The sequence below is a fragment of the Equus przewalskii genome, chromosome 1, assembly GCF_037783145.1.
Source record: "Equus przewalskii isolate Varuska chromosome 1, EquPr2, whole genome shotgun sequence".
Classification (NCBI taxonomy): domain Eukaryota; kingdom Metazoa; phylum Chordata; class Mammalia; order Perissodactyla; family Equidae; genus Equus; species Equus przewalskii.
In genome coordinates this window covers 154,752,490-154,779,734 of record NC_091831.1, presented here as the reverse complement: position 1 = coordinate 154,779,734, position 27,245 = coordinate 154,752,490, and the positions used below count along the sequence as shown (strand labels likewise).

General features: G+C 38.4%; 2 protein-coding genes across 2 annotated transcripts in view; one reads left to right on the top strand and one right to left on the bottom strand.

The window, feature by feature from the left end:
- Positions 1-27,245, top strand: part of AVEN (apoptosis and caspase activation inhibitor) — a 164,706-nt gene that overhangs the window by 11,208 nt on the left and 126,253 nt on the right. The window contains exon 2 of the mRNA XM_070584507.1: positions 26,921-27,098. Coding sequence (XP_070440608.1) covers positions 26,921-27,098 — 178 coding nt within the window. The remainder of the gene's footprint in view (positions 1-26,920; positions 27,099-27,245) is intronic.
- The window catches only part of CHRM5 (cholinergic receptor muscarinic 5), an 86,743-nt gene that overhangs the window by 28,460 nt on the left and 31,038 nt on the right, over positions 1-27,245 (bottom strand). The gene's annotated exons all lie outside the window — the stretch shown is intronic.

Genomic DNA, 27,245 nt, shown 5'->3' with positions numbered 1-27,245 from the left:
ATATAAAACTGGAAAAATGTCATAGTGAGACTTTTAAGGAGAAAAAGACAATATTGTATTTATCTGAAAATTATAGATATATGCATACCTTTAAAACCCTGAAAGGATATTTATACATATCCAACAGTTAATCTGTGATTGAAGTGGGGAAAATATAGGGATTATGTGGAACTTTATCTTTCCCTTTATTCAGATTTTTTTACATTGTATTTTATCAGAAACATAAACATATTCCATTTTGAAAAGAGGATTCTACAAATATACTTGATTATAAAATCAGCCAAGACAGGCGGGCATGATGATGGATGTAAGAATAAGAGGGATTATCCCTGGGTGGTGGGATTCTGTGGTGCATGTACTGCGGTAAATACAAACACAGGCTTTGTGGGGGAAGCTGATCAGCTTAGTTTGGACAGGTCAGGTACCTGTTCCTCTCGCCTTCCATTTCTCTCCATATATACGCACACTTTTTTTTTTCTTAAAGATTTTTTGAATCTTTAAGAGTAAATGGTAGGATGTGTTGTCCCTTTACCCCTAAATGCTTCAGTGTGTTATTTCCTAAAAGCAAGGAAATCTCTCACATAACTGCAGCACAATTGTCAATATCAGGAAATTAACACTGATACAATACTATCATCTAACGTTATTAAGATTTTGCCAGTTGACCCATAATGTCCTTTGTTAGGCTTGAATCTTGAGGCAATGACATATAGATGTAGGACAATTGGAGATTATTCACTGTGGCGGTTACCATGGCATCCTAACTAGTCTGTCTCTGTTATGTGGCTGAGTTCTCAGCTGCCTGTTTCCTGCTTGTTTTTTTTTTCTTTCAGCCTCTAGACTTCTCATCAATTTATGAGCTACTTGAAATTCCTTTAGTAAATTCCCTTTCTGCCTAAGTTAGCCAGAATTGATTTCTATAGTTTGAAACCTAAACTCTGGTATATTACGTTTTTCACACTTTCCATTTTTCAAAATCTTATTTATCTTTACATGCTCAGTTCAAATGCCGCCTTTCTTTGTGGAGCTTCTGGTTTTCCTCAGTAATTTTGTACTTTGTACATATAGCTCTTATCTTTCATTTTATTGTAGTTAATTATTTCCTTGTATGTCTCCGTCATGAATTGTAAGCTACTTGAAAGCCTGTACATGATACAGCACTGCGATTTTTGGAAAAAGTTCAGTAAATGTTTGTTGAATGAGTGATTGCATTTAGAAGGTAAATGGAGAGTGTCATTTTGGGAGCTCAGGTCAGGAAAACCCTTTGTGTTTCATTTGCCTTTATTAAACTATTCGAAGTACCTTCTTTTGGTGGTTGAAAGCTCAGGAACTGAGAAGTTATTGCTCTCACAAGGGCCAGATTTATATAAAGAGCTTTAAATCACATTGCATTTTATATTCTCCTATTTCTACATCTATTAAACGTTCCAATTTAATGCAAACAACAGATTTTTTTAACTGTGAGAATACAACAGGAATTATAGCCTTCAGAAGTCTTATGTCTATAGAACCCTATTTCACTATTTTGTTCTCTTCCTCTCTCTTTTTTTTTTTGGTGAGGAAGACTGTCCCTGAGCTAACATCTGTGCCAGTCTTCCTCAGCTTTGTATATGGGACACTGCCACAGCATGTCTTGATGAGCAGTGTGTAGGTCTGCACCTGGCATCTGGACCAGTGAACCCTGGGCTGCTGAAGCGGAGTGTGCGAACTTAACCACTACGCCACTGGGCTGGCCGCTTGTTCTGTTTTTATCTGTTTTTCACTCATTGGTTTTATATATTATTCAGGCTAGATTCTTGTTTTGTCTATACCCTGGAGTTCTCAACACTTTTGCCTTTGCCATTTTTTTTGGTCAATTATTACATAGAAAAGTTTTTTTTAAAGCTGATTCTGTATTTTTTAAATTATATTTGAAATGTTAGATTCCATAGGAAATTTTGATGTTTATTTCTCTGTTTTTTTCTTAACTGTTCCCTAAACTATTAGCAGTGAACTGGCAAGAGTACATGTTTGTTAAATTTAAACTAGAATTTGTTAATAAAAATGTATCACTTTAGTTCCAGGTATAGAATAATGGTATCAGAGAAATCTTTTTATTTTTGAACCTAGCAGGGAAGAATTAAAGTACACCAGCTTTTTAGTAGTGTTTCTTTATGCAGTAAAATTAAGTCAGGACTAACCTAGGACAGAGCATTTCTTGTGCCTCAATTTTTAAATTACTATTATTATTATTAATTTTGTTCCATTTCCCAAATGGAAATTGTAGGTTTTTTATTTGCTTCAGAGAGATGGTGGAAACATAAATTAGGTTGCTTAAATATATTTAAAAATCTATGTTAATTTCCTTGGAGATAAACTTCCTAATGAAACTATACACAGAAAGAACCTTTAAAACTATTTTTATAAAAGTATTGATCGTATTCAGTATTGGCTGAACTTGGATAGTCTCTTTTTTTTTTTATCAAGGTTCTAATAGTTTATGACATTGTGTAATTTCCATTGTACATTTTCTTTTTACTCTTCTTTTCTCTTGGTGGGAGTTGATACAACCCATCAATGAGGCAATTTGGCATCAAAAGTTAGCCTGTGGTCCAGCAATTCTATATTTAGCAATTTATCTTACAGATGTGTTCGAGAGATAGCAAATGTAAGTAGATGATTGTTCTTTGCAACTTTGTATAAAATAAGGAAAACCTGGAAACACCTTCCTAAATCTCTATTAAGAAGGACTGGTTAAATAAATTTTGGTATGTCTATGCAGAGGAATACCATGCAGCTGCTGAAGAATGAGGATATGGAAAACATCCAATATGGAGGGAAAAATTACTTCAGAAAAATTAGTATAGTATTATTCCATTGTGTAGAGAGAAGATATTCGTACGTATGCACAGAATACTTCTGGAAGGCCATATAGGAAACATATATGGTATTACCTTTGGGGAATGAGACTCGGAGCTGAGGAGGATGTGGGAACTTTTCCTTTATATCTTTTTGAACCATTTACATTTTTATTTTGTTGCCATGAACATGTGTTACTCTTGTGAGTAAAGAAACGAATTAAATAATAAATTATATGAACAAAAACGGCTTTTTCAGAGTAGGTCCTAAAAGAAATCCTCGCATTTCAATGGTTGTCAGAGGCTCCCTGTGGTGGAGGCAGGCAGCGTTAAATGTCCTTTTACAGATGAGGAAAGAGTAATTGAATGGATTTGGACCTTTTTAAGGATACGGCCGAGTAGTTGGTGGTGGGAGTGATACTTGAACTTGAGGTTTCTGACTTCTAGGAAGTCAAACCTTAACTTTTTGTTTATGAATGATCAAAACAACTAATTGTGAAATGTTTGTTTTCCCGTCTGGAGCAATTATGTCCTGTCAACCATGTATATCATTCTTTTCTCATACAGCAAGTGGTTAAGCTGTATTGAATTGTAGTTTCTCCTTTAGATCTTAAGCTTTTCTTGTTCATTCAGTATGAATCTGATTGCTCTTAGAGATGGCAAAAGGCGGGGTAGTAAAATGTGGAGAGGGGAATTTAAGGTTTCCAAAAAGCTTGGACACTGAAGTTTCTGCCCATTATGCCCAATTCTAGGCGTGCGGCTCCACCACACTGTACTCGCCAAGCTGCAAAAGCTATGCTCCCATCCCGCAAACTCCAGTTCCTTCGACATAAGGGATTCTAAGTGGGCTGCCGTGATGTGTGATGTTAAAGACTGGGAAACGTTCGCCTCCCGTTTGTCTTACCTTCTCAGTTTCTTTTTTCTTTTCTTTCTAAACTTGGGGCATCTGTAGCAAAGAAGTGTTAATTCATTCTCATTCTGTCTCACTTATAAAATATTTAAATGTGAGAAGCCTTTCATAGACCACTAAGTTTTAGAATGCCATCATTATAGTTTATAATCAATTAAATCATCCTTGTAGGTTTAAAAAAAATTGAGTTACATTCAGATATGCTCTGGAAGTACATTCTGGAAGTGCCAACAGCTTCAAAGTGACTGTGAAATGATGCCGCTTCGTTTCTCTTTATAAAAGTTAGGATTAAAGCATTTTTTAAAAGTAAGAAGTGAATAATAGAGTTAAAAGCAAATATGTAAGTGCTTTTCAGCCTAATCAGATAAAGGCCAGTCGAGCCATCTGCCCAATGATGATTGAACTCGATGTGTTAATTCCACGGCCCTGTCCAGCTTCAAAAGAACAATGAGAAGAACATCTCAGCCAGGCTCGGTATCATCGGCTGCACACAACATGTGTCTGCTCACAGCTGAAGTGAAACCAGCAGCCAAAGGACGGGTGCACAGTGAACAGCAGGTGGGGCAAGCAGTCCAACATTTTTCCAAGTGGACGTAACATTCATTTCATACTTTAGTCATTGATTGAACAGCCATGGGATACGAGTGAAGCTGAATATGTTCACACCTTAGCTGAGCAGATGAAACAACAACAGCAACGAAATCTTGATAGCAATTATAATTCTTTACTCCTCAATTTTGACCGCTTCCTAGATTGTTGATATTATTTCAAACCAGACTGGAAAATCTCAAACGATGTACAGTCATCGTTCTCTTTTGTGTCTCTCCTCTTATTTTGTTGGAATTGTATAGTCTGACCCATAGAGGAAAAAAGAGTAGGAATCAGAAAAACAAGTTACGGAGGAAAATCTAACTTTGATGATGGAGTGTCTTATGTTTTGGATGTGTGGGCATTCTCTCTGACTGATCATCAATGTGTATGTCATGGCCCAGGGTAGTTCAGGCAAGGATGATTAGCCAACGCGTGAGTTTAATGTGCCCTTTAATCTTCTATCCTTAACATAAGTGTTTCTAGATGAAAATGTTTACTGAAACTGACTTGTGGTTTAAACTCTACATGTGTATTATTCTATTTGTGAAATTTCAGTATCGTTTGATTTCTTACTGAGCATTAATGGCTTAGAGTCCAAGTAGGACTTAGATCTACGGAATAAATTTTGTGGAATAAACAGCAAACTTTGGGAGTTGTTCTTTTTTTTTGTGTTATGAGACTCTTCTGATATATTGGCTTTTACTTATAGTACCTTCTCAAATTTTCTGGATTGTAGACACTGAGTTTACAGTTGCAGTTTACATATATAGTGACTTTTTGGTGCCACAGCCATTGTTCTCCCCACTTCCAAAGCTGGTATGTCTTTAAATACGCATTGATTTTAAAAGAACAAAGAAGCGCCGTTCTCTTTCAGTGCAGGAGCTGACTGTCTGGTATATAAACACATACAGTTGGGCAGTGCCCGTCTTTCTATCTACACGTATATTAATTTATTGATGAATATATAAGTTGTATATTAATATGCTATTTGGAAGCTCTTTATAGTCCCAGTTTTTTCTTTTTTGTTTATAGTAATTGATATGACTTGATAGTTTTCCTTAATGAGTATTCTGTGGGCAAAATAGCTTCCCGTTTTTCTTTACTGAACTAAATAATGATTATTGACGGTGGTGTGGACTGAATGCCTGTGTCCCCCCACCATTCCCGTGTTGACGCTCTAACCTCCAGGTGACTGTGTTGGAGACAGGGCTTGTGAGGAGGTGAGAAAGGTTACATGAGGTCATAAGGTGGGGCTATAACCTGACAGAGCTGGCGCCCCTGTAAGAAGAGAAAGACCAGCTCTCTCTCTCCTTGACATGTGAGGGCATGGGGAGAACTCAGCTGTCGACAAGCCAGGACGCAGGCCCTCACCAGATACTGAAGCTGCTGGCACCGTGATCCTGGACTTTCCATCCTCCAGCACCGTTGAGAAAGAAATTTCTGTTGTTTAAACATTCAGTCTGTGGCATTTTATTACTGCAGTCTGAGGTCGACGAATACGGATGGCTAACTTTCTAACCACAGATAAGTAAGTATTTTTTACAGTGGTTGATGTGAAGACTTCAGATGAAGTAGAATAGGAAACTGACAGGTATCTTACTGCTAAGGCCCCCTGCCTGTTCCCGAAATGGCTGGCTCAGCCTGCTTTTTGCTGTAGCTTACATATATCAGTTCTTTTAGTTCCTGATCTTTTGCTTCTCTTATTTGTGATTGTTTACTTCACACACATGAATAACATATTTTTTCCTTTCCTTTAATTGGCTTCTGGTAAAAATACCCCCTGATACCGGGTTAGAAGGACTCTCTTGCTTGAAGCAGGAGAGTTTTATCTGTAGGCAGTATATTCATTTTTTTTTGTTGCTGATAATGAATTGCCACAAACTTAGTAGCTTAAAACAATACAAATTTATTATCTTATAGTTCCAGAGTCCCGACATGGGTCGTACTGAGCTAAAATCAAGGTGTCTGCAGGACCGTGTTCCTTTCTGGAGGCTCTAGGGACAGTGTTTCCTGGCCTTTTCCAGCTTCTAGAGGCTTCCCACATTCCTTGGCTCTTGGTTCTTTCCTCCGTCTTTGAAGCCAGCAACATAGCATCTCTCTGTGACTTCACTTCCGTGGTCACATCTCTTTCCCTTTCTTTTTCTGCCTCCCTCTTCCACTTCTAAGGACTCTTGTGATTGCATTGGGCCCATCTGGATGATCCAGGGTCGTCTCCCTATTTTAAGGTCAGCTGACTAGCAGCCTGAATTCCCCTTTGCTCTGTAACCTAACGTAGTTACAGGTTCAGGGGGTCAGGACATGGACGTCTTTGGGGGCCGTTATTCTGCCTATCACAGGCAGAATATGATATATTTAATAAAGTAGAAAGTATAAGGAAAGTTTGTTTTGAAAACTATTGGAGTTCTTGTCTTTCAGCCTATCTTTTCCTGGAGGAATCATGCTCTGAGTGTTTCTCAACCGCTTAGACCCGTGCCCTCTTTAGAAAAACAAAAATCTCATCTATTCTATGCTCAATAATAAACATATTAGTTTTTTCCCCCTAAAATATTCACATAACCATATCCCTCTCCGTACCCCCCCCCCCACGTGTCTGAGCTAAATAAGGTTTGTCACACCAATACCCAGCCTACATCTGGACCATTGTTCCAGACTTCTGGATTATTCTAGGCTGTGGGATATAGTGTTCACACTTGTGTTCAGACTTAAAATTTGTGTAGTGTTTGTTTTATTCTTATCACAGCTCACTATTGTGAGCTTATTTAAAGAGGTAAGCATGCCTAAGGAATATTTTCTAAAAGTGTCCATTACTTAGGAGGGAGGTAGTGTGTAAACAGTGCTTGTTCAGAAGTCAAAAGACCTACAGTCTCCATTGCTTAGTTGATTAGAAGCTAATTTTCAGTCTTGTTGTATCAACTGAAACAACTCATGGCAATAGGACAAGGTGATTGCTTTTGTTGGTCTGTGGTCTCAGAGCATGTGTCCTCTTAGCACTCAGATTATAGTTCCTAAATACTATTTCCCACTTGAAGGAAGCTGACACACTGGAGAAAAGGTTGATTCCAGGTGTGGGGCAGAAAGCAAGAACACTATCAAAGGTTACTGGAACTTCAACTGGATAGGAGTATTTGAGCATTGATAAGAGTAATAAATGCAGTTGACTGAAATACATCAAATATGAGTTCTTGATCATACTAAAAAAAAAAACCCACATCGTTGGTTATCTTTGGATACTGCTTAGCTAACAAAGCACAGATCAGAACATTGATAAACTAAGGGAAAGAATTTAGCAATTATCCTTTCCTGAATGAACTGTACTTTAGGATAACCAAATAGTTGCTGAAGGTTTTAAAAAAAAGATGTATTGCCCCTAATAAATGCAGAAGAAATGGTAGAATTAGAAAATTGCCATTGTTCAGCTGCTAATGAACGAATAGATCCAAGCAGTAATCATCAGTGGCTGCTAAACTGGGCTGTCATCAAGCCACTGGATCCATTCGTAGTTTGTGGACATAAGTGGGACAGAGTAATAAGTTAAAGGACACTACAAAGAAGCAATTCGTCACATCTAGAGTGTGGGAAATTCTGCAGGACAAATGCGATTAAAGGAAACTTAAGATACATACTAACCACGTGAAATTTGTTGGCCTTGTTTGGATGCTGGTTCTTACAAACCCGATGTAAAGAGAGAGATGGGAAACATCTGGAGGAAATTTGAACATGGACTAGGTATTAGATAACATTAGGGGATTGTTGTTTCTTTGGTTAGGTATGTTACAGGCACTGTTTATTTAATGAAATTTTTAAAAGAGCTACGTAATGAAATATTATGGGTGAAATGATGTGTGAGATTTGTTTAAAAATATTCCTGAAAAAATACATTAAAAAGTGTGCATGTGTGTGTGTGTACCTGCATGTGTGTGTGTGTTTGAGGAAAGCAGGGGGTGGTAGATAAAAACAAGGTGGACAAGTTATTTAGGACTATTGAATCTGGGTTATGGGTATCCGGGGATTTATTGCATTGTTTGAAGATTTTTGTAATAAAAATAGAAGTTCAAAAGCTAAATAAAGTATTTCCGTTTTCTTCTGTAGTAGAAAAGGAATAATTTTGCATTTGAGAGTATTATTTATGAAATATAAATATTATTTTTTGGGATGGATTAATTTGCTTTATTCATTCTTAAATTTGTGATTTGAGTTTGTGTTGACTTCTTGATCTGTTAAGACTGAGTATGGAGTGGGTTTGAACATTAGGGTTAGCTCTGAATTGGAAAGTAATTTCTGATTGGGTTTGAGAGTGAGAAAGATGTCAGATTAAACCCTGGAGTTTTCAGGTCTCCATAGGTCTGCCTTCATGTCACATTTAGAATAAAATCCAAATTCCTTTCCATGCACCATCAGGCCCTTTGTGGTCTGATGCCTGCTTACCTCTTTGACCTTGTTACTTTGCTCTTTCCTCTAAGTTCACTCCCAGGAAGCTGTGATACTGGCTTTATTTCTGATCCTTGGCTGTGGTAGGACTGTTCTCTCTTGAGAGACTGTGCATGTGCTGTCTGGAACATTCTGCCTTTCTACCCCTGGATCCTGGCATGGCTTGTTCCTTACCCTGTCTGGTTCTCTGCTTAAATATGATCTCCAAAAGGGTTCCCCTGACTATTCTGTATAAAATAGATTTCTCATCATTCTCTAACCCCTTACCTGCCCTTATTTTGTAGTATTTGTCACTACCTGAAATCACCATGTTTTATGTATTTATACAAACATATATATTTATTTACTCATTTCTTTGTTGTTTGGCTGCTCCAGTAGAATGTAAGCACCATGAGGGCAGGGGGTTTGTCTTATTCACTGCTGTTTTCCACACACATTGAACAGTGTCTGGCATCCTACAGGCTCTCACTACATATTTGTTATGTGACTGAATAATAAATTCTGTGTGTAAGCATGGCAGTGCTTCCAATATTCTGGAAACATTCACATTCATTTTCTTTTAGTGGGTTTATGCTTTTCCTGTTACAACGAGAAGCAGTGAAAGGAGGATAGGTTTAGCTGTGTATCTGAAACCAAATCCACTCTCTGGTGGAGAATCCTCGATTTTGCCATCAATGAAGAGCCAGAATGAGTTTAAATGCCTCTGCTAAAGAAAGAAGCATCTGTCACAATTTCTAACACACCCTTTCTTTCTTTGATGCTCTTAACAGCCTGAACGTGTGTAGTTTTTCTTACGCTCTATACCTGATGACCTGCTGTTTAACTACCCACCTGGCCTCTTAAGCCTGGTGTGATTGGGAGGAAAGGCTGACAGAGTAGGGACTAGAATAGGACAGTGTTCCAGATGTCAGGTAGGTTTTTCCCCCACCTTTTTAAGGGCAGGAAATAAAGAGTGAGACCTAAAAGGAGGATAAAAAATGTGCACCGAATGTCATGGTACTTTAAAAGTCAGTGATGGGGTGTTCTCTACGTGGCAATATCATCAAGTGGAAGGTGGGAAATGGGCTGGCACCGCTCAGTTCAGGTGTGTGGAAGCTATTGTTATGTGAAGTGGTCAAGCGAGACCCTCCCTTAGTAAGAACAGTGAAATTACTGGGAGGACACGTCCAAGATGAAGTTAGCCCACCATGGCCTATTTCTCCTGCTGATTGTGACTAAAAAGTGTGGGTAGATTACCTGAGGACTCAGGACGGTAAAGCTGGCTGACTGGGAAGGGAGTGAAAACTCGAGAAGCGACCTGTATGGGGGTCAGGGGGGTGAGATTCTCGTTGTTTTCCTTTTCTCTCTGGCCTTGAGGCAAAGGCAGGCTCTCAGTAGAGTAGCACCTGTGGTGCAGAGGTAGCTAAAAGCCAAGAGAAATCCCATCTTTCTGGTCAGACAGACCAGGAAACTGCAAGCTGGAAAGTGGTGGTGGTGGGGTCCTTCCCTCCTTGAATCATCATCGTGGGTGGACCCCCGGGAGAGCCAGGGTGGCTGGCGGTGCCGGCAACTAAAGCACCTGTAGAAATCCTGTCTTTCTGGCCAAAGGAACCAGAGAAGGGGCCCCTGCAGTCTAAAGGGTGTGGGAGAGTGCCCGTTTTTCTTTTTTTCTCTCTCTGCTTTGCCCTGTGAAAGACAACATGGGCAGCTAGAACTCCAAGAGAAGCCCCTCCTTTGGCCAAAGGATTGGGAGAATCCTACAGAGGAAAGAGCTGGAAGGGGATCCTCTCTGTGTATGAACTGGCCTGTGGCCAGGGCTTACCCTGGGCTGCACCCGGAGACAGACCCCAAGCAGCGAAGCAAAGCCTTCCGAACTGAAGTGACATTGGAACCATCGCCTGCAAAGATGACACAGAGCTTGCCATCTGAACCTAACCAGGTTGATTACCTGATAAAATGGAACAAACAAAATCCGAACATTCTCCACAGGATTTTTAACAGGACCCAGAGTCTAAACTTAATATTTAGAATGTTATTTTGAGTCTAAAATTTCGTAATATACTTGGAAAATGTGACCGATTCTTGAGGCAAAAGACGATCAACAAATGCCAATCCCAAGAAGGCAGAGATATTGGAATCATCAGACAGAGACTTTAAAGCAGTTATTGTAACTGTGCTTCCTGAGTACAACTGTCTTGAAATAAAGGGAAGGAAAGCCACTCTTCTTTTAGAAGAAAATGTAGGAGAAAATGTTTGTGACTTGGGTTAGGCAAACATTTCTTAGATATAGCACCAAAGCCTGATCCACAAAAGAAAAAAATTGATAAATTAGACCTCATGAAAATTAAAAGCTTCTGCTCTGGGAAATACATTGTTGAGAAAATAAGATAAGCCATACAGGGGGTTTATGGGAGATCTCTGGACCTTCCACTCAGTTTTGCTGTGAACCTAAAACTGCTCTAAAGAATACGTCCTATTTAAAAAAAAGAGAGATAAGCCATAGACTGGGAGAAGATATTTTCAAATTACATATCCAAAAAATACTTGTATCCAGAAAAATATATAGAACTCTCAAAACTCAATAATAAGAAAATAAACACTCCATTAAAAAAATGAGGAAAAGATTTAAACAGACGATTCATCCAACAAGATATGTTGATGGCACATAGCACGGATGCTCAACATCATTTGTTATTAGGGAAATGCAAATTAAAACCACAATGAGAAACCACTAGAAGGGCTTTAAAAAAAAAAAAAGGCAATCCTAAATGCCAGCAGTGTCTTATGAAGTGAAAATATACACTTACTAAATGATCCAGCAGTCCCACTCTTAGGTAGATAGCTACCCAAAAGAAATGAAAACTTAATGCATGTGAATGTTTATAGTGGGTTTTTTCACAATTGACAAAAGCCAGAAACAACCCAAAGATTCTTGAACTGCTGAATGGATACACCGATTATGGTAAGTCCATACAATGGACTACAACCTAGAAATACAAAGGAATGAATCACTGTTCTCAACAATATGGATGGATCTACTGTGGATGTACAATGTTAAGGGAAAGAAGCCTTGGAGGGGCGGCGTGATGGAAAGTTTTGGGATGATGAGACTGTTCTGTATTTTGATTGTGGTGGTGGTTACATGACTCCATTCTAAACTCACAGAACTTTGTATTTTACTGTGTGTAAATTGGAAAAAAAGAAGTAATTACTGAGGAGGCTTCTAGTTATAATTTTTGTCAGATCCTAAAAATGTAGGTATTCCAGACTGAAAGGGCTGTTATTGCTCACATGAAATACTTTGGGGTTTGGGCAGTAGGTCATCTGCCCTCTTCAGAGGTGAAAGAGCAGAGCATGACCATTCAGCAGACTTGTAAATCTGTGGTTTCTCTTTTACAATGAATTGTGTGCCTCCACTAATGACATCTACCCCTCTGGATCAGGACTCTGTTCTTGCAGAATCTCACTCTTAACTGCTTTTTTGAGTGGTTTCAGGACAATTAGATATAAGAGGAGTTTCCCTTTTTCTTTTTAACCTTTAATTCACTGAATTGCTGTGGATAAAACCTGGAGACTAGTTTTGGGGTTTGTGTAGCAGGAAGCAAAGTTTATCTTGCTGATGGTTGTGATATTTTCTTTGGGACAGACTCTCTTTCCCAGGCCCCTCTTCCTGTCCTTTTTATTCTCTGGAACTATCTTTATGGTACATAACACTCCTGTCATTTTCTTTTCTTCTCTCCCTGTCAAAATTGTGATAATGACGGTGTGTTACTCTTAGGGAAGGGTTTTGAATTTCGAGTTAGTTCAATCTAGTCAATGTAGCCTCCATAGAAATCCCAGTGGGGGCACCATTTGGGGGCAGATGAGGCTTTTGTGCTCAGCATATTGCAGGAAGAGACAGCATTTATGTTCTGCCAAAGCTACAGCTCTTCTCCTAATAGGCTTTTGCTTTAAGTTTATTCCTCTTGAGTCTTTCCATTATGATTTTAAGTTCACAGGCCTCCTTGTTAGAGGAAAGCAATAGTAGAGTTTAATTTGTGCTTCTTCCACAAAAGAGTGTTTGGACACTGTTGGTGGGGATCTGGAAAAGGCAGAATTAAGTGTTGCTTTAAATGTCCATGAAGCAGAGATAGTCTCACGCTGACACAAAAGATAAGGCACACTTCATGTTAGTGTTGCCAACTCCAGGGGAATTTCACCAACACGCGGTTATTCAGGCTCATGGGCCGTGGTTAGCTCATGTGCTCTGCATTATACTGATCCTGGGATTTGCATTTTGTCCTTGAGGATTGGGAGCTTTGAGAAAACCCCCCTTTCTCTAATGCCAGGTAAAACGCTTTCTCCTTTCCTTAGGCATCTTTGCTGCCCTTTCTTTTAATTAAAATTTTTTCTTCCCCAGTGTTGGAAGAGCTTCCTAAAGGTCACACTTGAAAAGAGCTGCAGAGGAGAAATGCAGATTATAGTCCTCTGTCCGTTCATAGGGGAAATTGTCTCGAATCTCTCTGCCTCGGAAAAGTGCATTTTCTTTTCCTTATTTCTCGATTTTGGTAGTAGTGTGGATTGGAAGGAAGGAATTTTTCCTGAGATGGAGCCATGATGTCATTCGGTTGATGGCTGAGGAACGAGAGAATGCAGTTGAGCCAGAAAAGAAGAGCGTGCCAGCTGAGTGTCTTTCAAATGTCATGCATTGTGTGGCAAAAGCAGGTTCCAATTTTAATGCACGCACTTGTCTTCATTGCAGACAATGCAGTCTTTATTCCATCCACAAAATATTTGCACTTGAAATCTTTAAATATGATTTTTGTGGTCATTGTCACTTGATTTCTGCGGACTGTGAGGGAGCCCGCTGCCGAGCGTGCTGGGAGTGCGCACGTCCTTCTCTTCCTGTTGATGTTGTCGTGTGTAAGTGCTCATGAAGATAAAAGATTTTAACATTAAAAACATCAGCCGGCCCACAAAAGAGAAATGTTATAGATTTTATACAGATTCTATTCATCAGGGAAGAACTGCAAAGAAGGATAAATTCAAAAGAGGCCCTTCCTAGAAAGCTAGAGAAGGTGGAAGCATTAAATTCCTTCGTAAGTGTCAGGTAAAATACATGTACAAAGAAAGACTTTTCAGATGATTGGTCTCGTGATTCATTCCTTCTCGTTTGGTCAGTGTGTGAATATGGGCCGTCCCACGTAAAGTAGATACTTGAAAGGAAGAGAAGTCTGGAAGGTCCATTTGTTCTTTCATGTGAAATGGCAAATTAAACAGCTTTTACTAGTTAGGGCTTGAGTTTGGCCCTTGTCTAAAAAGACAGAACAACTGAAACGTTATGTGGAGATTATACCTTGTATCTTATGAAATTTGACCTAGTTAGGTAAACTTATAGCTTTTCGCCACTAGGAGAGTAAGTGTGTAATTCAGCCCAGGGACCTGCATGGCGTAATGTGAGGAGCCTTTATGAAGGTGCACAGATTTCTGGCGGCACGTCTGTAAGTAGCCCAGTCGCTAAGTACGGCGCGGAGAGAGCTGCCGTCCATTCGACTCAGCTGTGAGGAGGTGTGAGAAGGGTGTTCTACAGCATTAGTCTTTTAATTAGCAAGAATAGATTAAAATTTAGATCACTCCTACTTTTGTATAGTTTCTTTTTTCACATTTTACCAGTTTGGCACCAGTTGACTTCATCTTCTGTTTTAGTTTCCTCTGAAGTACTTTGACAGTTTTTGCAAATGCTCAACTCGCTTGTTTAATTGCATATTTTTTTCTTGATGGTCATTGATTATGTGTGTCCCTCTCCCCCGATCTATGGTCATATTTATTGCTTTTAACTGTAGGTAACTTGTTATTATCAAGCCATTTCCCCATACTGTGACCCTTGCTGTTTTCAATGATTATTATGAATGGCTTCCAGGGAATAAGTCTTTGGGTCAGAGATTTATTCTCTTGTGTGGTTGTTAAGTTTTTGGAGTGGGTACATGACCTGTTTCAACTGTATTCCATCTGTGTGCATATAATTGATTATGTGTAAGATTTGCCTGTCTCCCAGGGCTTCCTTGAAATTAAGTAAGATGACAGAATGAGAAAGAGTTTTGAGAGACCAAGATGGTGTCAGTAATGGAGGGAAGGTAGTTTCACACACCAGAAGATGATTCTTGAGTCATCCGCCTCTGACTTCTACATCTCTTCTGCTGGTTAAATAGCCTCATTGTTTTTCTCCTCTGGTGGTTAGGAGTTTTGAGTAGAACCTTTGCAAAGGCTTAGAAACGTAAGAGATTTAAAACATTAGAGAGAATGATTTATTTCACTACGATTTTGCTCAGTGAAGAGACATGTTTGCCAAAGCACAGGATTGCATTTTAGGCAGATTGTTGTTCTGCCTCTGCCGTGTTAAGGAAGACATTGGCAGAGTCCTTCTCTGACCTCATCTCATCTCTAAAGCCTTAGGGCTTAAGCCAGAAGATCTACAAGGATGCTTTAAAAGAGATAATACTGTTTCAGCCAAATTTCAGTTTGCCTCCTTGGGTTGATATTGTGGAGCAAGCTTGTAAAGATATCATCAGTAAGAAGTTCTATTCTATAGGTAGAAAAGGACGTTATCTAGTAGTAAGATCTCTGCTTTGAGGCCTGGAAGAGACTAGATGACTTCATTAAAAAAAAAATCAAGAGGGCCAGCCCGGTGGCGCAGCCGTTAAGTTTGCACGTTCCACTTCTCAGTGGCCCGGGGTTCACTGGTTCAGATCCCGGGTGTGGACATGGCACTGCCTGGCACGCCATGCTGTGGTAGGTGTCCCACATATAAAGTAGAGGAAGATGGGCACGGATGTTAGTTCAGGGCCAGGCTTCTTCAGCATAAAAGAGGAGGACTGGCAGTAGTTAGCTCAGGGCTAATCTTCCTCAAAAAAAAAAAAATCAAGAATTTATTGACCCTGTTGTGTGCATTGGATAAAGTACAAGAGCATACCAAAGAATTGTGTATGACATTACAATTCGTATAAGTGTCGCTAGAATAAATAGTTGCCAGGTAACAGAGTTTTCAATCCTTGGAGAATATCTGGATAAGGCTTATTGAAATGCTTAACTTGGTAATTGGCAGCTTATTAGAATTGGTAGATGCATGGTAACAGGGACATTGCATGAAAAATCTTAAGTGATAAATATTCCAAAATAGGTGATAAGGGAGTTATTTGAGGAAAGTGCTTAACTATTGGAAAAGGGTGAGATCTCCGTACTGTTTAAAATGGCACGTGGTGGTGGTTTCTGTCTCATTTTGTAGGGAGAGTTGAGCACTCCATTCTAGGCTTTCTGATGACTTGTTAACAAGCAGACTTAGTGGGTGAATTTGGGATGGGTGGTGGGTTCACTGTCGGTGAAAAGACACTTGGTAAATAATATTATTTTGATAAACACGAGATTGGAAGGCGGTGGTTTAGAACTCTGAAAATACAGAAGAAACAAACCTTTCATCTTTGTCAACACACCTCTGTTGTTTTAAAATGGAGCAGCTCACCACAAGAGGGAATTCTCTAAGTAAATCGTTTCTTCATTACTGCGTGCTCTGTAGCATACAAGCTCGCAGAGACATTTGGGTTGAGCTAACAGTGGGTTCACAGGTTTGATGGAGAGAAGTTTGTTGGTGGGATCAAAAACTCCTGTTAGAACTATTTTATAAAAGATTCAGGTTACATTTTGCAGCTCAGGAGATAAATATTGCTGAGATACTCTTGACCAAAGTGTCGTATGAAAGTAAAGGGGTAGACTTATGAGAACAAAGAGAGCCACATTCAAATAGGGATGTAACAAGGAGATAAGTGACCATATGACAGATAAATACCCATAGGGTCCATCTCAGTGGCTTTCTTTAGTATAATGAGTTTATAACATAAGTTAAAAAAAAATCCGTTGTGTTGATCTGATAGCACTGTGAACTGCCTTCTGATAACCTAGAAAAGAGAAATTTTCCTGCAGTTTTGTGTCCACATAGTGGTTACTGTTCAGACCTGGGGTGTACTGATTGAAGGAGAGGTAATGAGCATCTGAGGAGCTGGAAATGGAGAGAAGACTCATGGTCTCCCACATTCTTGATTCTGCTAACAAATGGTAATTTTTCATGCCTCTCATTTTTATCAAACTCTCTGACACAAAATAACACCTGTGAGAAAGAGCTAAGAATGTGGAGAAGGACAGGGATGGCGCGAAGAGCTGTGTGGGCTGAGTCATTGAACAACTGGGCTGTTCCTGGGTTGCTTTACCTTTTTTTCTCTTATTCTCAGATTCTTTCTACCTCGCTCTTTTTTTTTTTTTTTTTTTTTTTTTTTTACCGTATTGATCTTTCTGAGCAAGATTGAGACTGGACAGCTGTTCTTTGTTATCCTTTGCCCCTAAAGACTGCGGGTGGAGTTTCTAGTTATGCACTTAAAAACAGTGAAATGGTATTATAATAAAGCATTTATAGATGCTTTGTGGAATGGATGATAAAAATGCTCCTATCCTTAGTATCTGTGTCCTTATAATAACAACTTTGCATGGGATTTAACCGTGATCCTTTTGTTGTTCCTGATTTTCACGTGAAATCATTTTCCCCGAAGTTTTAAAAGGGAGACACACACTTAAGGATAGCTTTTCATCACGGCTCTGGAGAACACTCTTCTGTTATTTTGAAGTGTAAAAATATGGACCTTCTCCAATGTGGTACATCCCTGTCTGCCCCCCTGTCCCCATCTCGCCCTTCTCCCTCTCTAAAGAGAAATTGCTGGGGGTAGAATCCAAATTGAGCAGAACAGGGACAAAAAAAGCATGTTCTTTGCTAAATTCTCTCTGAACCTGGGAACATCCTTCCAGCAGGAGATGGTGGCTATTTCCTTCACTAGACTAATCTCAGGCCACGTGTCCACAGTTAGAACTGAATTCTAGTGTTCCCTCCACCTGAAATGCCTTCCTCCCGCTTCTCCCCAGCTCACAGACTGGTCCTGAAGACATGTCCATCCCTCTCCTTTCTCCGTTCCGGTGCTTTTTCTGTGCTCCCATAGCATCTTATGAGTGTCCTATCATAGCTCAGTTCACTCTGCTGCTTTAAGTACAGGTTTCCTTCTCTGATTTCCCCACAGGACTGTGGGTCCTTAAGTCTAGGGACCTGATCTTATTTGTTTTCGTATTTGCAGTGCCTGGACTGGTGCCTGGCACTCAGTAGCTGCTCAGGAGCTGCTTGTTGGAGGAATGTTGGCAATCTAGCAGCACAAGGAGTAAAAGAAGTCCTCTTCACAGATGTTGTAGGCTAGACAGGAGGGAAGATAAGTGCCACTTAAAGTTACATTTAAAAAAAGAAATATGTCCTGAGAAGGAACTATAAAGGTGACTGTTATTATTTTTATTTTCAAAATTTGTGATGGGGAGGAGGTGGTCCTGGCTAAGTTGCATTACCAAGTCCATTTTGATTGCAACCACTGAAAAAGGTCGTAGGAAATTTAAGAAATTTAGAACAAATAATGATAATGGTTAAGGAATTGGATGTTTGTGCTTATGAAGGGAGCAATAGGGTTAATTCAGGTAGAGAACATAAACACAGACCCAGGCCTAGAGGAGACTGGCCTGATGTGATTTCAGCATGATCTTGCTGAGGGCAGAGGGTGGACCAGGTTCTTTCTAGTTCAATAATTCTTTCCTTGTTAATTAAGTTCTCTCCCTCTGGTGTCTTGAGGGTTTGAGGAGTTTCTTAAAGTTGGCCAGATAAGTAACAGCTATTTAATGGTCTGTGACTTTTCTGGAAAGTGGCAGGTGATGACATTAAAACCTCAGTAACCAAGGAAACCAGTCCTGTGCTGGTGGATAAGGGAGGAGAAAATTTAACTGAGACAGAGTTAAAAGAACATCTGGCCATTTCCAGCACTGAGCCCATGCAGTGAAATCCCAGGGACGCACCTGAAGGACCACCTGCCCTCTTAAGGAGAAGGGTGAACTGTCAGCGGTTCTGGTCGTGGAGAGGATGTTTTGTACATGGAGCTTACCCAGGAAAGCTCAGAGTCTATATGCAACCTTCATATAAAGGCTGATTATTTTGGTGTATTTAAAACCTTTTCATTAAATGTTTTTAACAAAGGAAAATTTTTATGTGAAGACCTCTTAGTTGCATCTCTAGTTGTCGTGTCTCTCTATATTCAATAGATCAACAAAGCAAAACACTGTCTTTTTTCCTAGATCATAACCACACCAAGCATCAAGTTGTCTTTGTTATGGTTCCGTTTAGTGCCTTCTGGCTAGAAAAATCATTGACATTGATCTAGGTCATAGAATTTTACCTGGGAGTTGGGACTTGCAAGTTTGATTAACTTGGTAGTTCTTAATCCTTTTTTAGCCTGATTTCTTACATGAAGCTCAAGTTGAAAAGCAGATAAAATGACACTGATTCTTGCCACACGCCTCTGCTTTCCATATAAGGACTTCCACAAGGTCTAGTTTAAAATCCTCAGTTAGTCCAATGAAAGTTACTGCAGTCTGACTTCCCAAACTACCCTTAAGTCAGAGAAGCATAAAACTCTCAAGGTCTTTACAATAAGATATCCCATAGTCTAGCCCTTGTATGGGCTGCCAGCAAATGGTAATTACCTTTCTATCCCTCCTATTTTTAGCCAACTCTCTAAAACAAAATATCGCTGGTGAGAAAGACACAGGGCCTTGGAGAAAGATGGAAGGACCGAGGGCGAGTGAGGAGCCCTGTGAAGAGGGTCACTGAAGAGCTGCGTTGAGTGTTGTTACGTTTTTTCTGTTTCCAGATTCCTCTACCCCCTCTTCTTTCCCATAATCATAGTGGTTGCAAGGAAGGACAAGAGAAGAAGCTGTATATAATTCTCTTGCTAGAGAAACAGTTGAATTTGAATATAGTCTGCATCACTTTTTTTCCCATTCTTAATGGCCACAGTATTGTGGAACTCAAATACTATGCACATTGTACTAGGATCAATAGATTATTTATTTATTTTATTTCCTGATGAGGAAGATTGGCCCTGAGCTAACACATCTGTTGCCAATCTTCCTCTTTTTGTTTGAGGAAGATTGTTCCTGAGCTAACCTCTGTGCCAGTCTTCCTTTATTTTGTATGTGGGACGCAGCCACAGCATGGCTTGACAACTTGACATGCGGTGTGTAGGTCTGCACCCCAGATCCGAACCCACAAACCCCGGGCTGCTGAAGCGGAGTGTGCAAACTTAACCACTACACCACAAGGCCAGCCCCAGATAATTTAGATATATGCCATATATTGCATTTACTAATTTTTAAAAATATGATTATGCTCTAATGTATATTTTATTTCATACACAATGACAAATGGAAACACCCTTAGTATATTTGTATGTTAGCTATATAGTACATGTATTTTTCAGTCTTTTATTGAAATTTAGCTTCTTGAAATAATATATAATTATTTTTGCCAGTGCACTCTCTTTTCTGATACCAAAAGCTGTCATTGAACTATTTAATTACCATGGTTTATGGATTTTTCTATTGTTAAAAAGATACTTTTTTTTTTTCAAATGGTGAAGCATCTGTTGCTACTTATGGTGGAAATGATTATGTAAGATAACAATGACTTTAATAGGGTACAAATATAGAGATTGGAATTAAAGAATTAATGATGATATATTTTAAGCTTGGTAACATTAAAAAATTTTAAAGCAGGTTGAATTAGTATAATTTTCCAGTTACACACATTGCAACAGTTTTGGTTGAATGTATTTGACTTTATTACTTGATTACTAAAATTAGTGTCCAGTGACTTTCTGTTAGCAGGTTTCCTTAACTGTGTTCTCTCTCACATCTGTCTATCCTGCTTGTTTTCTTCTGTAGTATGATTACATTTTGTGAGGAACATAGGAGGTTGTTGAAAAATGTGTGATTGACTATTTTCAACCTCCTCACTAGTTTCAAAGGAGAAAAGCATTTTCTCCACCCCTTTACTCCAGAAGAAAGTAGAACAGGAAGCTTCAAAAGCTAGGTTCCTGAGTATAAAAGGCTGTCTAGATGTTATGTATCATTAGTAATTTCCTAAATTTTACTAGCTTGTCTGGGGGCTCTTCCTGATAATCTTTAAATATTCTCTTGGCAGACCGTTGCTTTTTTGGAAGAAAAAATAAGAGGATATTCAGTAAATAATGTTGCCCAAACAAAATGTTACTGGCTGGCCAGTTACATTAAGCAGATTGTAAATTAGTGTAAATTATCGTTGTAAGTTGACTAGGACCACAGCTTCAGTGAGTAAATCCTTTTATTGGTTCTGATGTCCACATGGTACCTTTTGGCTAGTTGTTCTATTCATGGTTGAAAGTGGAGTGTTGAAGTCTCCAGTTGTTATTGTTGAACTGCTTCTCCCTTCAATTATGTCGCTTTTTGCTTCATATATTGTGGGGCTCTATTGTTAGGAGCATATGTTTATAGTTGTATCCTTCTGATTGACCCTTTCGTTGTTGTATAATGTTCTTTGTCTCGTATAACAATTTTTGCCTTAAAGCCTATTTTGTGTGATATTTGCATAGCCACTCCAGTTCTCTTTTGTGTACTATTTGCGTAGAATATCTTTTTCCATATTACACTTTATTATAATGATATGTTTATCTTTGAATCTAATGTGTCTCCTGTAAACAGCATATAGTTGGATTTTTAAAAATCTATTCTGCCAGTCTCTGCCTTTTTGATTGAATTGTTTAATCTATTCACATTTAATGTTATTGATATAGTTGGATATGTAGGTCTGCCATTTTGCTTTTTGTTTTCCATGTGTCTCATGTATATTTTGTTCCTCTATTCATCCTTTACTGCTTTCTTTTGCACTAAGTGAATATATTTTTTCTTTTGAGGAAGATTAGCCCTGAGCTAACATCTCTTGCCAATCCTCCTCTTTTTGCTGAGGAAGACTGGCCCTGAGCTAACATTCGTGCCCATCTTCCTCTACTTTATATGTGGGATGCCTACCACAACATGGCTCGCCAGGCGGTGCCATGTCCGCACCTGGGATCTGAACCAGCGAACCCTGGGCTGCCGAAGTGGAACGTGCATACTTAACTGCCTCGCCACCAGGCCAGCCCCTGCAAAAATACTTGAATATTTGTAATGTAACATTTTAATACCTTTAATGATTTTTTTTTCACTTTTTTCAGTTCTTAGCAGTTGTTCTAGGGCTTACTATATACATTTTAACTTATCAGAATCTGCTTCAGATTTATACTAACTTATTTTCAATGAGATACAGAAACATTACTCCTATGTAGCTTTATTCTCCTTCCTCCTTTTTGTGGCATTATTGTTATAACATATTATGTCTATATGTTACAAATCAACAATACATTGTTATAATTATTACCTTATATAATTTTAAAGAATATGAGAGAAGAAAGAAGAGTAAGCATATATTTATAGCTTTTGTTATATTAGCCTTCTTATTGACTACTTCTAGTTTTCTTCATTTGTTTCTGTGTATTTGAGTTCCCATATGAAGAAGTCATTTCCTTGATCTAGTACAGTTTTGCTCCCACCCACCTTCTTTTTTGCTGTTATTGGCAAATGTATTATTGGGTCTCTATATGTATAGAAATATAACATATAGAATATAATTATGTACATATTGTTTTATACAATTGCTTTCAAAATCAGTTATGAGAGGAGAGGCCATATCAGATATATGATTTGCAAATATTTTGTCCCATTCTCCCTGTCTGCCTTTTCATTTTGTTGATGGTTTCCTTTTGCTGTGTAGAAGCTTTTTAGTTTGATGCTGTCCCACTTGATTATTTTTGCTTTAGTTTCCTTTGCTTTTATTGTGAAATCCAAAAAATCGTTGTCAGGACTGATGTCAAGGAACTTACTGCCTATGTTTTCTTCTAGGAGTTTTATGGTTTCAGGTCTCATGTTCAAGTCTTTAATCCATTTTGAATTAATTTTTGTGTATGGTATAAAATAGGGGTCCAGTTCCATTCTTTTGCATTTGGCTTCCAATTTTCCCATCACCATTTATTGAAGAGACTATCCTTTCCTCACTGTATATTCTTTGCTCCTTTGTTGTAAATTAACTGGCCATATAGACATGAGTTTATTTCTAGATTCTCTATTCTATTTCATTGATCTGTGTATGTGTTTTTATGCCAATACCACACTGTGTTGATTGATATAGCTTTGTAATACAGTTTGATATCAGAAAGTGTGATGCCTCCACCTTTGTTCTTCTTTCTCAAGAGTGCTTTCACTATTTGGGGTCTTTTGTGGTTCCATGCAAATTTTTGGATTGTTTGCTCTATTTGCGTGAAAAATACCTTTGGAATTTTGATAGGGATTGCTTTGGGTAGTATAGACATTTTAACAATATTCTTCAAATCCATGAGCACAGAATATCTCTTCATTTATTTGTGTCTTCAGTTTCTTTATCAGTGTCTTATAGTTTTCAGTATACACCAGACTAATTTCATAGTGATGATATTAACATAATTATGTCTTCCTATTTAGTTTTTACATTGCTTTCATCAGTATTTTCTTATTTGTTGTGTTCTTTCTCTTCATCATGGGACTTTGCCTATTTTAGTTTGTCCCAGATTTTTGCAAAATGAACCAAACATAAAATCTCTAGGAGTTATAAGATACACCTTTCTCTAAGTTACATCAAATGTCTTCTAACGTTTATTGCTTCTTACTGTCCTCTTGTGATGGAGGCTAATGACACCTCTTCTTGGCTCTGTAATTGGGTAGGAGTAATGAGATCCTTGTTAAGTGATTCTTCTAAGTTGGGAATTGGTGAGTCATTCAGCTGTGTGAGGTCCAGCCTATTATAAACACTGTAAATATTAAATGATGGTGATGGCGGGGCCATTAATTCTCTCTAGGTCTCTTGCCTCACATTTCAGTGCTTGTTTCACTGTTCATAGCTCCTTAGGTGTTTCAGATCATAATCCTCTTCTTCATCAAGCTAATTATTTTGCTCAGGTTTACATTTTTGTCATGTGTTATACTGTGTTCAGAAGTTTTGTACTAATTGGAGAAGCCTCTGAACTGTTTCCCCAGTGGGCCAACAAAAGGATATTGAATTTCCCCAGATTAAAACCTGGGCCAACAAATTGAATTTTCCCAGATTAAACCCTGCTAGTATTCTTAGCTGTAGTTCCATCCCCCAAATTCTCATCAGTTACAAAGCTGTTTTCTTTAAAATGTTCCTGGTATTTGTTCTTTATACAGCAGATCTCGTTCAGTCACATACCTTTAATCTGCCAGCATCTTTTGGTTCTGAGAAGCTTTCAGGAATGGCAGGAAACCTCTAGGTTTTAGGTGGTCTTTGCAGTCCCTAAATTATAATGTGGATTGCCATGTTTTAGTGCTGTCTAGGAGGCTTATGATGATATTGAAGGGTTGAGAATGATCTTGAAAGGTCAATTACTCCATTGTTTCATGAAAACGAATGGAATTTGATTCAGGTGAGGATTATTAATGTGCGTAAAATTTTGTTAGGTGAATGCTTGATGGGGGCCTGGAAATGGAAATTTGTAGTGGACCAAAATAACACCACGCGGACAGTGTCCTGGATGCAAGGGTGGGAAACCTGTCTGCAGTGGGTAGCTCAGACTTCATCACCCAAACTCTGTGGTTAATCTTAGCATTACTTATGTTGGCTCAGCCGTTTATCATCTCTTATTCGATGTGATATAACGTAAGGTTCAGAGCACCATCTATGATGTACTTTAGCCAAAAAATATTTAATTTGACTCCATCGGGCATTTAAATTTCTTAGATTTTTTTTTTTTTTTTATTAATGTTATGATAGATTACAACCTTGTGAGATTTCAGTTGTACATTTTTGTTAGTCATGTTGTGGGTACACCACTTCCCCCTCTGTGCCCTCCCCCCACCCCCCCTTTTCCCTGGTAACTACCCATCAGATCTCCTTATCAATATGCTAATTTCCACCTATGAGTGGAGTCATATAGAGTTCGTCTTTCTCTGACTGGCTTATTTCGCTTAACATAATACCCTCGAGGTCCATCCACGTTGTTGTGAATGGGCCAATTTTGTCTTTTTTTATGGCTGAGTAGTATTCCATTGTGTATATATACCACATCTTCTTTATCCAATCATCAGTTTCTGGGCATGTAGGCTGGTTCCACGTCTTGGCTATTGTAAATAATGCTGCGATGAACATAGGGGTGCAACGGACTCTTGAGATTTCTGATATCAGGTTCTTAGGATAGATACCCAGTAATGGGATGGCTGGGTCATAGGGTATTTCTATTTTTAACTTTTTGAGAAATCTCCATACTGTTTTCCATAGTGGCTGTATCAGTTTGCATTCCCACCAACAGTGTATGAGGGTTCCTTTTTCTCCACAACCTCTCCAACATTTGTCGCTCTTGGTTTTGGATGTTTTTGCCAATCTAACGGGTGTAAGGTGATATCTTAGTGTAGTTTTGATTTGCATTTCCCTGATGATTAGCGATGATGAACATCTTTTCATGTGTCTATTGGCCATATTCATATTCTTAGATTTTTTTTTATCCAATATTTTCTATAAACTAATCTATACACAAATACCACAAGGAAGCAGCCAGACAGAAGATGAGTCTTTCTCCGCTCTACCTGTACTGGTCTCTTCAATAAATCAATGTCATAAAATAGAGATTGTGCTAGATTCAAAGAGACTCAAGGGACAAACAGTGAGATACAATGCGTGCTCTTGAATTGGATACTGGCTTGGACAAACCAGCTGTAAAGGAAATTTTTTGGGTCAGTTAGGGAAATTTGGAAATAGCCTGGATGTTATGTGAAATGATATTTACTGAAATGGAGGATATTGGTGAAAAAGTCTGGTTACCAAAAACAAAAGTATGTATAAATATATACATTGGAAAAGATCTGGAAGTATATGTGCTAAGGTGTTAGTAATGGTGCTCCCAGGTGATGGGAATGTGGGGTTGTTATTTATTTTTTCTGCGTTTCTCTTCTAATTTTCAGCAAGGTACACATCCTGTTTCTGTGTTAATAAAAACTTATTTTAAAAAACATCTATACTAGCCCATCCTGTACAGAAGGGTTTTTAAAATATATTTCACAAGTTTTTTTCATGACAAGGATTTTACAACCTTTGGGATACTTCTTTTAACTGTGTCTTTAGATACTACAGGCATCTCTTTTTTTTAAAATTTAATTTTTTAATATGGAAAATTTCAAACATACAAAAGTAAAGAGAATAATGTAATGAATTTCCATGTACCCATCATCCAGCTTCAGCAATGATCAGTTATGCCCAGTTTATTTCATCTGTACCCACCATTCCTTTCCACCCATTATTCTGAAGCAAATCCCATGTCATATCTTTTTATCCATAAGTAGTTCAATATTTATTTCTAAAAGATAAGAACATTTAAAAAAATTACAATATTGGCACCGCACCAAACCATAAATGAATAAAATAATAGTATTTCCTTAATATAATCAAATATCCAGTCATTGTTCACATTTCTCCAATTGTCTCATAAGTGATTTCCTCTGGTTATATCGTTTGAATCAGAGTACAAATAAGTTCGCGACATTACAAATGGTTGTGTCCATTAAATTCTTTTAATTTATAGGGTTCTCCCTCCGCCCCCACCATTTTTCCCCTTACAATTTATTTGTTGAAGAAATAGGCCCTTTAGCTTTTGTAATTTCTCACATTCTGCATTTTGCTGTAGGCTCTCTTAACCTTTTAATGCCCAAGACTGGAAACTTTTCTCTAGAATGCATCTGAGCAGGGTTCCCATGTAAAGCTTGTAAAACATTTTTATGGGGTGTGATTGTAAAAGCTATAAATTGAAAGAGTCGATTTCCATCCTAAAGTCCTTTGGGTTTAAGAGTCTTACAGCCTTGATTGTTTCAATAGGAAGAAACAACTGTTGAAACAGGATATACTGGGGGAGACTTTAGAGATACCAGTTACACAAATTTTTAGGTAATAACTCGCCAGATTTCCTTTTCAAAGCTTAATGAAAAGTTTACACTGAAAATGTACTCTGGTATAATGGGATTCTCTTCAAATATTATATAATATCCTCAGAAAGCTTGGTCTATAAGTGTGCTTTTTATCATGATGCCTCTGTACTATTTTCTTTGGTTTTATTTTACTGCTAAGACTACTAAGATCTGGATTCCCACTGCCTGCTTATTGATTTGTCTCTAATGATTGCAGGTTGAAGATGACAGTGATGCAGAGACCTATGGAGAAGAGAATGATGAACAGGGAAATTATTCTAAAAGAAAGATAGTCACTAACTGGGACCGATATCAAGATATTGAAAAAGAGGTGGATAATGAAAGTGGAGAATCACAGAGGGGGACGGATTTCAGTGTTCTCCTTAGCTCTGCAGGTATGAATTCCAGGTGCATGCATACCGCTTAGCACTGTGAAAGTTGCATAGACACTTTATTTATGTTCCTTTTTAACTTGTATTTTAATAACTAGCAATTCATTGTTTGTTCTTTGGATTTTAAACCCAAGTAAAGGACTGTGTGTC